At 35.2% G+C, this 15,247-nt stretch overlaps 5 protein-coding genes and 2 non-coding genes across 8 annotated transcripts; 4 read left to right on the top strand and 3 right to left on the bottom strand.

Moving 5' to 3' along the window:
- The first annotated feature begins 87 nt into the window (after positions 1–87).
- On the top strand, positions 88–2,066 carry T16G1.5 (CHK kinase-like domain-containing protein). Its single transcript, NM_073834.5, has 7 exons — positions 88–499; positions 553–951; positions 996–1,245; positions 1,344–1,447; positions 1,496–1,657; positions 1,705–1,779; positions 1,825–2,066. The coding sequence occupies exons 1-7, from the start codon at positions 344–346 to the stop codon at positions 1,981–1,983; spliced, it is 1,305 nt and encodes a 434-aa protein (NP_506235.1). The 5' UTR covers positions 88–343; the 3' UTR covers positions 1,984–2,066.
- Positions 2,067–2,465: 399 nt separating this feature from the next.
- Positions 2,466–4,102, top strand: T16G1.6 (CHK kinase-like domain-containing protein). The gene is made up of 7 exons (NM_073833.7): positions 2,466–2,636; positions 2,679–3,071; positions 3,117–3,366; positions 3,411–3,514; positions 3,568–3,729; positions 3,778–3,852; positions 3,903–4,102. The coding sequence occupies exons 1-7, from the start codon at positions 2,481–2,483 to the stop codon at positions 4,056–4,058; spliced, it is 1,296 nt and encodes a 431-aa protein (NP_506234.2). The 5' UTR covers positions 2,466–2,480; the 3' UTR covers positions 4,059–4,102.
- Positions 4,103–4,527: 425 nt separating this feature from the next.
- Positions 4,528–6,699, top strand: T16G1.7 (CHK kinase-like domain-containing protein). Its single transcript, NM_073832.6, has 7 exons — positions 4,528–4,783; positions 5,036–5,434; positions 5,484–5,733; positions 5,830–5,936; positions 6,122–6,283; positions 6,331–6,405; positions 6,450–6,699. The coding sequence occupies exons 1-7, from the start codon at positions 4,622–4,624 to the stop codon at positions 6,603–6,605; spliced, it is 1,311 nt and encodes a 436-aa protein (NP_506233.1). The 5' UTR covers positions 4,528–4,621; the 3' UTR covers positions 6,606–6,699.
- T16G1.2 (Conserved secreted protein) lies at positions 6,640–10,158 on the bottom strand (the record flags this gene model as incomplete). 2 transcript variants are annotated; one of them, NM_001269539.3, is made up of 8 exons in its annotated part: positions 6,640–7,133; positions 7,286–7,579; positions 7,624–7,722; positions 8,752–8,859; positions 8,916–9,013; positions 9,057–9,167; positions 9,915–10,050; positions 10,100–10,158. In NM_001269539.3, 8 exons carry the CDS (start codon positions 10,151–10,153, stop codon positions 6,810–6,812), a joined length of 1,224 nt encoding a protein of 407 aa, NP_001256468.1. The 2 variants fall into 2 exon arrangements, with proteins under 2 accessions (NP_001256468.1, NP_001256469.1); NM_001269540.1 differs by lacking the exons at positions 6,640–7,133; positions 7,286–7,579 and having other exon boundaries at positions 7,665–7,722; positions 8,699–8,859; positions 10,100–10,153.
- Positions 10,159–10,179: 21 nt separating this feature from the next.
- Positions 10,180–10,482, top strand: T16G1.17. The gene has a single exon (NR_069828.1). It is a non-coding gene; the product is annotated as an Unclassified non-coding RNA T16G1.17 (non-coding RNA).
- T16G1.14 lies at positions 10,192–10,407 on the bottom strand. Its single transcript, NR_069829.1, has one exon. It is a non-coding gene; the product is annotated as an Unclassified non-coding RNA T16G1.14 (non-coding RNA).
- Positions 10,483–11,462: 980 nt separating the features above from the next.
- pqn-67 (Clip domain-containing protein) lies at positions 11,463–15,212 on the bottom strand. Its single transcript, NM_073830.4, has 8 exons — positions 15,085–15,212; positions 14,530–14,663; positions 14,144–14,481; positions 14,009–14,099; positions 12,646–13,813; positions 11,965–12,054; positions 11,814–11,913; positions 11,463–11,694 (listed from the first exon to the last, which is right to left on the bottom strand). Exons 1-8 carry the CDS (start codon positions 15,197–15,199, stop codon positions 11,643–11,645), a joined length of 2,088 nt encoding a protein of 695 aa, NP_506231.1. The 5' UTR covers positions 15,200–15,212; the 3' UTR covers positions 11,463–11,642.
- Positions 15,213–15,247: the final 35 nt, after the last annotated feature.

Below are 15,247 nucleotides of genomic sequence, written 5' to 3'. Positions count from 1 at the left end.
GTTTGTGTTGACGATCAATCGTGCGTAATCTATGAAATTGCGTCACTAAGTAAGTAAAGAAAAACAATGGAACACTCCCATTTTCACTTGATTGAGGTGATTCTATATAAACAAAAATTACCAATGCAAAATTATAATGCTTTCTAGACGATCTATTTAAATAATTTGAATATATTTTTTTAAATTCTATCTCAATTTACAACACTAGTCTCAATTTGATATTTTCTGACTATTTTGTGTAGTGAAAAAAACGATAGGCTGCTCGCCGGTATTAAATTGATAGCCATTTGTTGCATGATACTGATTCAGTCTTATTTTTTGATTCAAACTGAAACAAAAAACTATGAGCGAAAAGAAACCTTCAATCATCGATAATGGAGATGGATTGTTTGAAACTCATGTCAAGTTGGAAGATATTCAAATTCTAATTAAAGAACAGATGAATACTGATTCAAAGCTTGGAGAGAAGACCAAATTAACAGTGGTGGGAGATGGAAATGTATGTTCTTATTTGTTGTAGCTGTTCTTCTTTTGCTAAATATTTAATTTTAGGGATTCATGAGTCGTGTGGTACTTGTGGAAGCAGATTGGACTATTCCTAACGAGAACCTTCCAGAAAAAATCATATTAAAACTGACATCTTGTATCAATGTTCACCACCTTGTTTCACAGATGAAAGAGAAAAACCCAGATGCATTCACTGAACAACAAGAAGCTGAATTATGGGCCATGTTCGAAAGAGAAGCTCAGAATGTGCACAATCGAGAAGTCAATCTCTATAGGATAACTGAGAAATGGAACAAGAATGACGCGCTGTTGAGTCCAAAGATTTATTTCTACAAGAAATTCGACTGTGAAAACAAGACTCAGGGAGTTTTGGGAATGGAGTATGTGGATGATGCTGTTGTTAGGCATCTCTATTGTAATGCAAAACCACACGAGTTGCATCCAGTTAGTTTGAATGATTTAAACCATAAATTAAGCACAGCATTCAGATTTTACAATCATTGGCAACACTTCAAGCGGGAAGTCTTCATTTAACGGAAGATGAAATCAATAGTATTTCTGGATATGATTTTAAATCAATGGTTGGAAGAATGATGAGTGAAGAAGGAATGAAGCAAATGTACACTCGAGCACGTCAAATTAATCCGGAACGTCTGACAAAACCTACAGATGCAGTCGAAGCATTAGGAATGGATATCGTCAACTTTGAGATTTCATGTCATGTGAACAAGTACGCTGGTGAGTTCTGGTTTTTAATTTATGAGAATCAATCAAATCATAACTTAAATAATTAAACAATTATTTCCTTGTTTGTAAATATAATTTGGAAATTTTAGGCATTCAAAAAAATGTTCTGGTTCATGGAGATTTATGGGCAGCCAATATTTTGTGGAAAGAGAATGATGGAAACTGTGTAGCCAGCAAAGTTATTGATTATCAGGTAATAAATTAATAAATTATGAAAAACATTTTTTTATAATCGTTTTAGCTCATCCACATGGGAAATCCAGCAGAAGATCTTGTTCGTGTGTTTCTTTCCACGCTCTCTGGTGCTGACAGACAGGCTCACTGGGAGAAACTTTTAGAACAATTCTACGAGTATTTCTTGGAGGCGCTTGAAGGTAATGAGGCTCCTTACACACTCGATCAGGTAATAATACTAGTTTCCTTTATCAATACTGATTAATTTACTTCCAGTTAAAAGAGTCATATCGGTTATATTTTGTTGGTGGTGGTCTTTTTGTGATGCCACTGTTTGGCCCTGTTGCTCAGGTAGTCAATACGTACAAGTATTCTCTAATAGTTAATTAATTACAGGCTAAACTTTCGTATTCGACTGATAATGAGAACGTGGAGGAGTATCGTGAGGTTCTCACTGAAAAAGCTGAACGTCTCATGGAAGACTTAAAGCGATGGCACTTGTACAGTAAAGATGTGACAAAGGATTTAGAAACGGCGGAAAAGTTGACTTTATGATAAGAATACCGATAAAATTATGAAATTTCTCGAAACTTTTGAATTGTGAAGCAACTTCTTAATAAAGTAACTCATTGACTTTAATTTTTAAACCACGGCTTAGAGAAAATTAAAAATCAAACACTGCAGCTTTTTTGATGCGAAAATTCATTGATATGGAACAAACCTCAAATTTGATAAATAATACAATAATTTGTCAAGAAATCACAAAAACGTTCTTTTGAAATGCAAGTTATAAGACATACGCAAGATGTTATGTCGGTGGCTGGTTTTAACTATAAAATACGAAACAATTGACCTCCTGACACAAAATTTCCGAGCTTGATTTGTCTGATATCATTTGTGCTTTGGAATTATTGTTTCATGTGCATAAAATCTACACTGTGTTCATTCACGATAAGAAGAATTTCAGACAGAAACCACAGGAGGTTCATCGATATAAAATGCTAATCATTTGATTTAAAGAACCATACTCTTTTTACTCTCGTCGTTAAGAAATGACTGCAGAAAAATTAACGATTCTCGATAATGGAGAAGGTTTATTTCAAACACACGTTTATGTGAAAGATGTTCAAGAAGCTATTGGAGAACAGATGAACACTGAGTCAAGACTCGGAGAAAATACCAAATATACTGTTGTTGGAGACGGAAATGTAAGTCTAAATTTTTGAATGATATAAACACTGAGATTTCAGGGATTCATGAGTCGAGTAGTTCTTGTCGAACCGGAATGGACCATTACGGAAAATCATCTCCCAAAGAAATTTATTTTGAAAATCTGCTCATCCTTACATGTACATGGAATTGTTGATAAAATGAAAGAGTCTAACCAGAGCATAAATGAAAATGAAGAAGAGTTGTGGGCAATGTTTGAAAATGAGGCTCAACATCTTCATAATCGAGAAGTTAACTTTTACGTGCTAGCTGAGAAGTGGAATAAGCCGGAGGAGCTTCTCAACGCGAAAATATTTTTCTCGAAGAAGTTTGATTCTGAGAACAAGCTCAAAGGATTTTTGGGAATGGAATATGTCGATGATGTGACGATCAGACATCTGTACTGTAATTTAAAGCCGTATGAGTTGCATCCAGTGAGTTTTCAATTATCTAAACTGTATCTTTTGTTTTATTCTAAGGTTCTAAAGGCAGTTGCACAACTCCAAGCCGAGAGCCTTCACTTGAGTGATGAGGAACTTCAAAGTATTTCTGGATTTGATTTCAAACAAATGATGGGTACGATGTTCAACGACGATGGTCTAAAAGGGAATTATAAACAAACAAGAGATATTAATCCGGAACGTCTCAAAGAGAAAACCGACATTGTTGAAGCGTTTGGAATGGAAGTTGTCAATTTTGAATTTGCTGGTAACCTAAATAAAGTCGTCGGTGGGTAAAATGAGAATGATATTCTGATGGTAAACTTTACTTAGGAATTCATAAGGATGTTTTGGTACATGGTGATCTTTGGGCAGCCAATATTTTATGGAATGAAAACGATGGAAAGTTTTCCGCAAGCAAGGTTATTGATTATCAGGTGAGACTTTGAGATATTTCGAAGAAAGTCAACTAGAAAAATATTATCATCAGATTATTCACATGGGAAACCCAGCTGAGGACTTGGTTCGAGTTTTCCTCTGTACACTCTCCGGAGCAGATCGACAAGCTCATTGGGAAAAGCTTCTTGAGCAATTCTACGAATATTTCCTTGAAGCCCTTGAAGATAATGAGATTCCGTACACTCTTGATCAGGTAAGAATCAACCTAACTAATAGCCGCTTAACATATTTTTGATTTCAGCTTAAAGAATCTTATCGTTTGTACTTTGTAACCGGAAGTCTTGTAATGTTGCCACTGTACGGACCAATTGCGCAGGTACAATTGAAAAAAACAACTTGAAGTTTTTTACAAGAATCATTTTTCAGACAAAACTATCATACTCAAAGGATACCGAACATGTCGAGGAATATCGTGAAATCTTGACTGAAAAAGCTGAAAAACTTCTTGAAGATATGGAGCATTGGCATTTTTACAGCAGAAATTTGACAGGACGCCAAGAAAAAGATTCTGTGACTAATTAATTTATGATTTAATATGTATGAGATTGATATAAATGCTTACCTAGAAATACCTGATTTAGTGAGTTCAAACAAAATCGAACACGCAGAGGATTGTAGCAAAAACAATAACTTCCTTTTTTGTTCAAACGTAATAATCTTTCGATGTTCTAGTTTTTGGTTCATAACAATGTTTGGCCAGAGAACAGGAAGGATGAGGATCATAAAGTGGTACAGTGTCAGGGTATTGTGGTTTTTTGATTTTTTTTTTGTCATCCATCCGTAGAGAAAAATGTATATTTCAGGAAAACTAATCCTTTATACCCTTCTTAACTACACAATTTGACAACAAAACTGGTGATTAGTATAAATTTTTAGAAAACTAAACTCTACATAAACACACGTGATTGAACTATAACAGACGACCTCTTTTTACCACTAATTCTCTCACAATTGCGACATAAAACCCACTGTGATTTTTTTGTGTGTCGATAAGGAAAGCGGCAGAGACCACACCGTGCTCTATAATATAAAGTTGACAGCCATTTGTCGCTTTCAGATTCAGTTTTGATTGGAGTGAAGAAACGATGACAGAGGCTGAGAAGAAATCAACGATTCTTGACAACGGAGATGGTTTATTCCAGACTCATGTTCAATTGGATGATGTTCAGGATGTTATTGGAGAACAGATGAACACCGAGGCAAGACTTGGGAAGAATACCAAGTATACTGTCGTCGGAGATGGAAATGTAAGTTATTCAAGAATTTTATGTAACCTTACAATGTCTTATTAAAACGCTCGGCACTCTCTGTCTTGTAAAGTAGAATTAATCCAAAGTGTTTGTTTTTTAGTTTTCAAAGTAGAAATTCTAATATAATTAAATCGAGTATCCGTGATGCTACTAGTGTTATTAAGTCGTTTTAGTTTGTATTTTTTAAATCACATTTTATTTTTATTGCTTGTATAAATTAGTCGTCGTCTTTATATACTCATATTTAAGGGATTCATGAGTCGCGTGATCCTTGTCGAACCAGAATGGACTGTTCCTGATGAGCATCTCCCTGAGAAGTTCATCCTGAAAATCACATCATGCCTCCATGTTCATGGCCTTGTTGAGAAAATGAAGGGAAAGAGTCCCGGAGCGTTTCCAGCAGAACAAGAAGCTGCACTGTGGGCAATTTTTGAAAATGAAGCTCAGCAACTGCACAATCGTGAAGTGAATCTTTACAAAATCACTGAAAAATGGAATAAAAATGAGACGATGCTGAGCCCGAAGATCTACTTTTACAAGAAATTTGACGCTGAAAACAAGACAAAGGGAATATTAGGAATGGAGTTCGTTAGTGACGTCACAATTCGACATCTTTATTGTAATGCAAAGCCATACGAACTGCATCCAGTAAAATCAAAATTAACATTTCTGGGTTATTAAAAATATACATTTTCAGGTATTGAGATCATTAGCAACCCTTCAAGCTGGAAGTCTTCATTTAACGGAAGATGAAATAAATAGTATTTCTGGATTTGATTTCAAACAAATGATGGGAGCTATGATGAATGAAGAAGGAATGAAGAATATTTATGAGCAGACACGTGAAATTAACCCTGAACGCCTGACAGAGAAGACAAATACTGTTGAAGCATTTGGTCTGGAAGTTGTCAACTTTGAACTTTCTTGTAATCTCAATAAATATGTTGGTGAGTTCAACGAGTCCCGGAATTCAAGCGCTAGAGTGTTGCCTTATAAATTGTGTTGATCAATCTTGAACTGATAAGAAAAAGTTGATTTTTTAGGTATTGAACGAGACGTCCTGGTACATGGTGACCTGTGGGCAGCCAATATTTTGTGGAAGGAAGAAAATGACGGAAAATTTTCAGTCAGCAAAGTTATTGACTATCAGGTAAGAAAATGATCACTGAAAGTATGCTCAAACTACAAAAATGGGCTCTGTAGTGAGCAGAAAAACAAGGAAAACGTGATTTTAAACTATTAAGAACGAACGCTTTGAATTATTAGAAATCGGAGTTTTTTTATTGAAATAATTGATAAAATTAAAAATTTTTTCGTTTCATCTATTTTTCTCAGCTCATTCACATGGGAAATCCAGCTGAAGATCTCGTTCGAGTGTTCCTTTCCACACTTTCTGGAGCTGATAGACAAGCTCACTGGGAGAGACTACTTGAACAGTTCTATGAATATTTCCTTGAAGCTCTTGGAGATGATAAGCCACCGTACTCACTTGAGCAGGTGAAACTTTAAACAACCTACAAATAAACAATCCTGTTATTTTTCAGTTGAAAGAGTCTTATCGTTGTTACTTTGTGTCTGGCGGTCTTGTCATGATGCCCATGTACGGTCCTATCGCCCAGGTAAATTTTAAGTTTTTGTTATTAAAAATAATAACTATTTACAGGTTAAATTATCATATTCAAATGATACTGAAAGTGTAGAGGAGTACCGAGAAATTCTCACGGAGAAAGCTGAGCACTTAATGGAAGATTTGGAGCGTTGGCATTTGTATAGTAAGGATAAGACAAACAATTTTAAGGAAGTGGAAACATCAAATTGATTTTTCAATTTTATGATATTCTGATTGTTTAATGTGAAATTTATAAAATTTCATTAACTTAATATATTAAATAAATACATTTTATTTTGATTTTTTCAAAAAGTTCTTGAGTTTCAAACTATAAAACATGCGAAGAGAGAATTACAAAACCAAAGGAGATCGAGTCGAATATCAGATAATTAATTTCGGGGAGTTTGTCAATATTTAAATAAGCCAAAAGAACAATGGATGTCTTTGCTGTACAGGATGCGGAGGTGGTGGTTGAGATGGACGAACAGTTGTTGGAAGTGGAATTAATGGAGCAATACACTTACAGTCATGAAGGAAAATATTTCCGAAATCATGACATTTTCCACACCAGTTAAGAGCGAATACATCTTTACAAGAATTTGTAAGCCAATCCCAGCCACATCCAAGTTGCTCAGGAGTGTCATGTTTCTCTTCATTATGGTTAGGTGAAAGAGCTGATTGCTGCTGTTGAGGTAAACCGCCGGAATTTAAGGAATTTGGTTGCTGGAGCCCTCCAATCTATGAAAAAAAAAGATAAACGTTGTTGCTGGTTCCTAATTTTCTAAATTTATACTCGAAAATGGCTGTTTCAAAATTTCCATAAACACTTTGCAGTTTTTTGCCAAAGAGAACAAACATTTAAAATTTAAAATTTTCTTTCGATTACTTACAGTTGGCGTTGGGTTAGTTCCCAGAGGTGTGAGTGTTACTGGTTGCTGTGGTTGGTTGAAGTTCGAAGCAACAAGTGGATTCGATGGTTGATGGGGCATTCCAACGGGGTTCAAGCCCATTTGAGAAGCCTGTGGAAATGCTGGCGGTGGCTGTTGTCTTGTAATACCTTGTTGAGGAAGTGATGATGGAAGCTGTTGAATAGTCTGTGGAACTAATGATGGCATTGTAAATGTTGGAGGAGCAATTGGTGGTTGTGGAGTGAATACCAATGGAGGTTGAGGTTGAAGAGGTAGCTAAAATTAATTTATTAAAATTAGCTCTAAGGAATTCGGATAACCTGAGCATTCTGATTTGGTGGAGCATTTGATCCATTAGCTGTTACCGTTTGGAAAAATGTTTTTGGACGAACTGGTTGAATACTATTTTCTCTGATTTCCTGGAAGTTTTTACAATTGGATAGATACCTAACTATTATCGAGCATTTGAAGAATACATGAAAATACTGAATCAAAAAGTATTAAAGACTGAATTCAACATAATTTTACTGTTGCAAATTTCTGAAACTCGTACCTAACAAGGGAAGTAGATAAACTTAATGTCTGACTTCGGCATGACATAGTATTTTTTCGATAAAAGAGTGATACTAATGATCCCTCCAAAAAATTTAGCTGCCCCGGAGCAAAGTTATGACGTTTTGAATGAAAGTGACTAAAAAACCTTTTTACAAAATTTCAAAATTTTCAAAAAAAAAAAAATTGTAAAGAGGAAGACATGTTTGTAAATGATTCAAAACAGTGAAAAACGTATGCCATTCAAATTTTAGCTCATAACTCTCAAAAAACCCACAAATTTATCTACAAGAAAATGTATTTTTTGGAATTTTGCTCAAGATATGTAGATCAAGCAATGTGGTTTTTTGTCCGTGGTGAGAAAAAACATGTATGATATATGTTTTTCACATTTTTGTATAAGTTAAAACAGTTTTTATCAATTTTTTGAAAAAAAAATTGTTTTTTTTTAATTTGAAAGTTTTTTGCTAGGGTTTGGTCAAGAAATTTTTTTCGACACTTTCAAAACGTCATAACTTTGCTGAACCTGGAGCGAGGCAGCTAAATTTTTTGTTTGGAGGCATCATATTATCACTCTTTTATCGAAAAAATACTATGTCATGCCGAAGTCAGACATTAAGTTTATCTACTTCCCTCGTAAAGGAATTTTAGGCAGAAATTCTTCGTATTTATGAAGTTTTCTTGATTTTTGTTTAGATTTTCGGATGTAGATTTTTTGATTTTAGATTGTTTTGGTATGAATAGGAGTTTCAGATATTCACGAACCAACTATTCGAATTTAAAGCTTTCACATTTTTTTTTGCGAATTGACTGTCTTAACGGTACCTTTTTTCACTTACTTACTTTACTCCCTTTTTTGCGGTCGTCTTTTTTTTGGAAGTACACTGAAAACTCACATTGATAGAATTGTGTTCTGGCATTTGAGTGGTTGTTGTCATTGGTTCAGTGATTTCACCTTCTCTTGGTTTAATCGACATTGTTGTTCTCTCAATTCCACGTGCATGCTGAAATTTCAACTTAATACGAAACTATTTAAACGGAAATTGAAAAGTTCACAAACATCTTCAGCTTCTTCATTTGTTATAACGTCGTTGTCGGACATTTTCTTCTCGTCATGCTTTTCCGCATCGTACTTGTATGACACAATTTGTAGAGTTTCTGATTTTTTTGGATTATAATTATATTGAATGAATAAGAATACCTTGTGGTAACGGGACATTCTGAATATCATGGGTGGTTGCTGATTGAACTCGTTTATGGAAACGACCAGATGCCCTGAACAGTCGTGGGCTGTCTACGAGACCTTTGTAGCCTGAAAACGAAAATTAATTATCTGATTTAGACATAATTTCTTCTGTTGATTGTGTGTTTCAAAAAAAAATCATTATGTAGTCTTAAATTATCTAGTGTTCGTTTACCACTCTAAATGTCACGACGGAGCTGCGAAATTTTTGGTTTGAAAATGGCTTCAAAGACTGATGTTTTAATCAAACTTCGTAAAACTGTGAGAAACAGTTTTATTGCAATTTCAAAAACGTATAATTCTACGTAGCTAAGACGTTCAATACTACCCACTTATCCGTTGCCCTTATTCAGTATCAATATGATCAGTATGGTAGCTGCGCACCTGTCAGCTCAAAATTGACCTAAATTAACACTAAAACAAGAAGATAAATGACTGGGTCAAATTGAAAAATTGAAGATTTCAGCCACATTAATGCCATTTTCAAGAATAAATTTTAAAGAAGTCACAATAAAATTCGGTTTGTTGAAGCCAATAACAAAATAAAAACCCCGTTACTCCACATTTAACTGGCGTTTCGCAGAAATCCACATAGTCACTGTTTCATGTGTACCGTACTTCTGACGAAGAATTTATGGATACTGTGAAAAACATTGAGAGAAAGTAAGCACTTTTACATTAACACAGCTTGTTTTGGTGATTCATTGCGACCATCAAGTATATTCAGCACTTATGATAATTGTTTCATCTTATTAGAACACAAATGGGAATAGATGATCAGAAGAGATCAAGTTCATGTGTGGGCAAACAATATACCTTGTGAAGAAGCATCTCGAAAGACTCGTGACCTTAGCCGGTTTTTGGAGCCAACTCGATTTGAAGGGAAGATTAATGATGGCACTACTTCGTTTTGTGGGCCTTCTAATAAGGCAGGATGCACAATTGGAGCAACCTAGAACTATGTTCGATTTACAAAGAATTTTGAAAAAAATTCGGCTCACTTGAGATTCTACTGCAAGTAAAAAAGAAGATAACAGGACCTGTAGTAAGTTCATTGCCTGTAATTAAGAAACAAAAGTTGAAGAAGGTGAAGTTGAAAAGTGGCAAAAAAAGACTGTGGTAAGAAAGTGGTTGGGTGAAGTGTGAGTGGAAAGTGAAACGAGGGATGAGGCAAGGCACGGCTTATACATCTCTCCTCACTACCATCACAAAAAGGCTTCGAAGCGGTTTTTGAGAAAAAATGGAATAGAGACGGATAGAGGGAAAGAAGTATTGGGGGACGGTGTATGTAGATATGGAGACTGCGGTTGGCAACCGTAGCTTGCCAATCTTGTCCTCTCACGGTCAATGGCAAAAATAATAAAAAGGGATAGTTGATACAGGGCGTTGATAGAGGGAAAGTCGGAAGGAAAGTTAGTAAAAGCTTGAGGAAGAATCAACGTTGCGAATATATCCAAAAAGGAGGAAAAATGTGTCGGGTGTCGAGAACTGAGATGCTTTCAAGAAGAAGTGAGATAGTAGACAAATCAAAACGACATAGACGGCGAGATGACCTCAATAAAGAGAGGAGAATCGGTTCTACGATTCTTGGAGGAAATCCTCGAGAAAATACGAAAATAAGAAAATAAATAGCGAAAGAAGCTGGTGAACTTTCTAGTAGACCTCTTGACAAACCATTGTTATTATATATTATAAAATTCTAGTCAAGATAAAACCGTTACACTATTCATAAGAGGATATGAATTGTATCAGACATTGGTGATCAGGCATCCCTCTCTGCTGTGTAACATATTTTCTCGATTTCAAGTTTTCCCCCTGCTTGAATGGGGCTCACTGGTTTTGTTGGTTTTCAGAGGATTTTCAGAATCAAACCTAAACATTAAAAATAAACCGAAAAAATCCAGAAATATCCATCACGGGAATGTTATAGCTCAAAACCAGCGACGAGCCCAACCGTTTTTTGAATCAACACCAAACAACCATTGAAAATTTCCGACCAAACCAATAGCAGGTAAAAATTGCAGTAAAAACCGAATAAGTATTGCGCTTATAAGCCCTCTATTTTGGAGACTAAGACTAAAACTAGATTGAGCCAAGAATTTGGTTTTTGCTAAAAATAACAAATCAGTCTAGCAATGACAAACATGGAAAATATCGATCATATTTCTAACGATTTCCTCCCAGCGTGAAAAATTCATCTGAGGTTAACTGGATCAAAATCAAAATAGAAGCATCAAAAATAAAGAATAGAAGGATTAACGAATGAAGGTGTTCTCACGAAAGGGTTGATTCTCCAATCCTCTAATGGATTCATCTAATGCGTTTGAATGGTGAGGAAAGGAACAATTTGAAACACACAATGCAATTAGATAAACTGTTTTATTTAGAAGAAAGTGGATAAAAAGAACACTTTGATTAAGACGACAATATTCTGATCAAGTAAAAAAGTGAATGAGGAACAAGTGAAAAAAAATAAATTTACATAGAACTCTGATTTGTCGGAATGTTAGATGTGACTTTCGTTGATTTTACAATAAAAATAAATTACTGGGAATTACAGCAGAGATGATGTCCGAACCGAGATGAATAACGGCATCTGAAATTAAATTATTTTCGGAAAACATTGGTTTTATATTCAACGCTTTGCTCAACTTCTAGAAAATTTTTCTGAATTTGGAAATTGGTCTAGTATTTAATTTTTAAAAGTTTTCTTACTTGTTATGACTCATTGGACATGAATCAATTGCTGGAGGTAGACATTTTGGAGCATTGAATCCATCTAGATACTCAGCTCCTTTAGGGCAATCGTTGAAGGCTGTAAATCTGAATGTTAAAAAATAATAGTGTTAATTGGACCAACACTCACTGGGTGGGGATTGAGGAGGTATGTATGGAACGGAACGTGGTAACTTTCTGTCTCCATTATTGTTATTAGCGGATGGTTTCGGAGGAGGCTCTGTAATAAGGAAAACATCAGAGATTTAGGGAAAGTGGTTAGATTTTGAGAAAGATGATTTATGCGTCTGCATTTGTCAAGAATACAAACATTTTGATGAATGTGTAAAAAATGCAGATTGCGGAGAAAAGGCAAGCACTTGTCTGAATTACACCTATTATGAGAAGGCGCATGAAAATTAGACTAGACTGTAATGTTGACATCTATAGCATATGATTATTTTTCAACATCTAGCTATGGTTTTAGATGATTCTCCTAAAATAAAAGTCAGGGAAACATTTTTTCAACTTTAAAATTTGTGAAAACACTTATTTTTTTACAGAAATTTATTGAACAAACTACTTTTTATAAAAAAAGATTCCATGCTCAGAAAATAGTATCAGCTAAGGTTTGGCAACTTTGAAAATAGTTTTTGAGAATAAAACAAAATGTTCCTATATTTTGTTTGATTGTTTGAATAAAACAACTTCGAAAGAGCAATTTGAAAAAAAAAACTATAATTATTTTAAAACTTTTAAAAAAATGTGGCTCACACCTCAAAATATTAATTTAACTGATTAGTCTCAAAGCATAAAAACTAGAAACACGTACGTTTCCGACTACTAAATCTCTGATTCTCATTTCCATTCTCAAATCCTCCTTGCCCTCCACATCGATTTTCAAAATCACAGTTGTCATTATTGTTATTATAACTTCCGTCTCCATTTCCATTTCCATTGAAGTTATTGTTATTATTACTATTAGATGAATTCTTGTTATTATTTCGTCGATTTCCTCCACCTCCGTTTCTATTGCCATTGGCACCCGATGATCTTGGCGGCGGCGGTGGTGGTGGTGGACCACTTCTTCGATTCGATCCAGATCCAGACGATGAAGGTGGTTTCATCGGTCGTCCATTTCCATTATTGTTACCATTATTTCTAGGCGGTGGTCCATTATTCCTATTATTATTGTTATTGTTGTTATTATTGTTTCCTCCTCCCCCATTTGCAGTTTTCTTAAACTTCAGTCCCTTGCACAAAGGTTTCGGCTCTGGGATTGGAGGTACTGGTCCATTTCCTCCACCATTTGATCCACCAAGATCTGCTTCACATCCATTTTCATTTTCTTCGTAATCTGTATCTGGCCGAGGTCTTCTAGGACGGTTTCCATTGTTATTGTTGTTGTTGTTATTCCCATTCCATGGACAACCACCATTTCCACATTCTTGACTGTTTCCACCTCTGTTTCCATTATTATTTCCTCCTCTTCTATTGCATCCACATCCATCGTTATTCCCTCCACCATTTCTTCTACAATTCATTTCACATCCACCTCCAGAGTTTTGATTTCCTCCACCTCTTCTTCCATATGAACATCCATTTCCATTGCATCCATTTCCATCACCATCTTCATAATCATCATCTTCGTCGTATTTACTTTTTCTGTTAGGATTTGGCATCGATGTCGATCCAAGACTATTTTCAATCATTGACTCAACTTTGGGTGAAACTATTGGACCTTGAAATGGGCCGGCTTGATTAAACGGAACTATTGGATTTCTGGGACCACGGTTTTCTCCGTCAGTATTTCCTTCATCCTCTTCACCATCATTTAGTCTCCCAAACGGACGATTAGGACGAAACGGGCGGGATTTAATAACAGGAGATGGTTCTGGAATACGTGGCAATCCTGCTGGTGGCACATCAATTTCATTTCCACAACAAATGAAACGACGAATTTCTCGATTGAACTCGCATTTGAAACCACGGAGACATTGCTGAAGGAAACTTTTTTAAATTTTGGTTTTTGTTTAGACCCCCTCGCTCTACTCACTTTCAAAATGTTCAGTATTTTTAAAAAATATTTCTAGTCAACTTTAAAAATAATAATTGGACCTACATAAAACCAAAGCAGATCAGTTTAAAGTTACGGTATGTGGAAGTTTTCTACCGTGTAAATTTTTTTGGCTCACCGTAAAATAGCAGTCTCTCAAGCGATTTCCATAATCAATTAGAACTGTTTTATCTGGATCATTACATTGAGGGCGTCGAGATGGTGCAGATCTGAAAATTTTGAGATGATAAAAATATTTGTATGTTAAACTAACTTAATAGTGGTTGTAATCAACATGGGTGGCTCTGTGGTAGTAATAATTGGTACTTTTCTACTTTTAGTTTTTCTTGGTTTCACAGTCGTTGTTTCAAATTCCCATTCAATTTCTTCTTCTTCGTCTTCATCACTTGATAGCTTTCTCACTGATTTTTTCTCTTCAATTTTCAAATCTTCTTCCTCTTCTTCATCAATTGGAAATATTTTTTCATTGTCCTCCTCATCAATTGGTGCAACTGTAACTCCCGGTTTTCGTTTTGACATTGGAGGTTTCACAATTTCAAGTTCCGATGATAGTTCAGATTCTGGATTGCTTTCAGACCAGCAACAATAGTCCTATAAATTAATTGATTTCTTAGCAATGGAAAGAGTATAAAACGTTACCTGGAATCCAGGAATCAATATAGGAAACCGTTCACAAGCTGTTCCTCCAGGACAGCTTGTCTCATTGTAGACTCCTAGTTGTTGGGTACACAGTTGTAAATCACCACTGATTGGGTGAATATACACTTTGTTGCCTTGAAATAATGAAGATTTTCAAAACAAAATTCAGAAATTAAAATATAAAATGGATTTTTGAAATCAGATATTAATACCATTTTCTGAAACTAGAAAGCCTGGAAAATCGAAAGAATTGGGGCATCCAATGCTTGTATTTGAATAATTATTTTTCATTAATTCTAGGACTATTTGAATTATAAGAAAGAACTAGAAACGGAAAAATGAATATTGAAAAACGAGCTCCGAAAACCCGAGCATAAAATAAGCGAGCCTACTAGGATCAGACAAACTATTTTTATAATTTCCAGAATTAACAGTTTCTTGGAATATTAAAAAAAAACGTTCTCAAATATTTTTGAATTCAAAATACTAAACAATAATTTGGGAGCAAAGAATTGGTTCAACTTGAAATTCTCGAATGAAAAATTCAAAACATACCTGACGGGCAATGAATTCCAATTCCCGCATCTGCGAATATTTTCATAAACTTCTTTGCTGAAACAGTTTGGGAAACGGTGGCGATGGCAAGCCAACAAAGAAAAATTCGTTGCATCTGGGCACATCAAATGGGACGACGAATGGCAGCAGACTCAGTGTCCAC

Source organism: Caenorhabditis elegans, chromosome V, assembly GCF_000002985.6.
Source record: "Caenorhabditis elegans chromosome V".
In the NCBI taxonomy this organism is placed as follows: Eukaryota; Metazoa; Nematoda; class Chromadorea; order Rhabditida; family Rhabditidae; genus Caenorhabditis; species Caenorhabditis elegans.
Note: the sequence above shows the minus strand (reverse complement) of the source record. Positions and strands in the feature narration are given on the sequence as shown.

Bases quoted from the DNA above. Each gene is read 5' to 3' on its own strand.
- T16G1.6 (NM_073833.7), top strand. From the start codon at position 2,481: ATGACTGCAGAAAAATTAACGATTCTCGATAATGGAGAAGGTTTATTT. The intron at 3,072-3,116 runs GTGAGTTTTCAA...TTTTATTCTAAG, and splicing joins AGCCGTATGAGTTGCATCCA to GTTCTAAAGGCAGTTGCACA. The intron at 3,515-3,567 runs GTGAGACTTTGA...TATTATCATCAG, and splicing joins GCAAGGTTATTGATTATCAG to ATTATTCACATGGGAAACCC.
- pqn-67 (NM_073830.4), bottom strand. From the start codon at position 15,199: ATGCAACGAATTTTTCTTTGTTGGCTTGCCATCGCCACCGTTTCCCAA. The intron at 14,100-14,143 runs GTTAGTTTAACA...CAAAATTTTCAG, and splicing joins TTGATTACAACCACTATTAA to ATCTGCACCATCTCGACGCC. The intron at 11,914-11,964 runs GTGAGTGTTGGT...TCAGATTTACAG, and splicing joins ACCTCCTCAATCCCCACCCA to CCTTCAACGATTGCCCTAAA.
- T16G1.5 (NM_073834.5), top strand. From the start codon at position 344: ATGAGCGAAAAGAAACCTTCAATCATCGATAATGGAGATGGATTGTTT. The intron at 500-552 runs GTATGTTCTTAT...ATTTAATTTTAG, and splicing joins CAGTGGTGGGAGATGGAAAT to GGATTCATGAGTCGTGTGGT. The intron at 1,246-1,343 runs GTGAGTTCTGGT...TGGAAATTTTAG, and splicing joins TCATGTGAACAAGTACGCTG to GCATTCAAAAAAATGTTCTG.
- T16G1.7 (NM_073832.6), top strand. From the start codon at position 4,622: ATGACAGAGGCTGAGAAGAAATCAACGATTCTTGACAACGGAGATGGT. The intron at 5,734-5,829 runs GTGAGTTCAACG...TTGATTTTTTAG, and splicing joins TAATCTCAATAAATATGTTG to GTATTGAACGAGACGTCCTG. The intron at 6,406-6,449 runs GTAAATTTTAAG...AACTATTTACAG, and splicing joins TGTACGGTCCTATCGCCCAG to GTTAAATTATCATATTCAAA.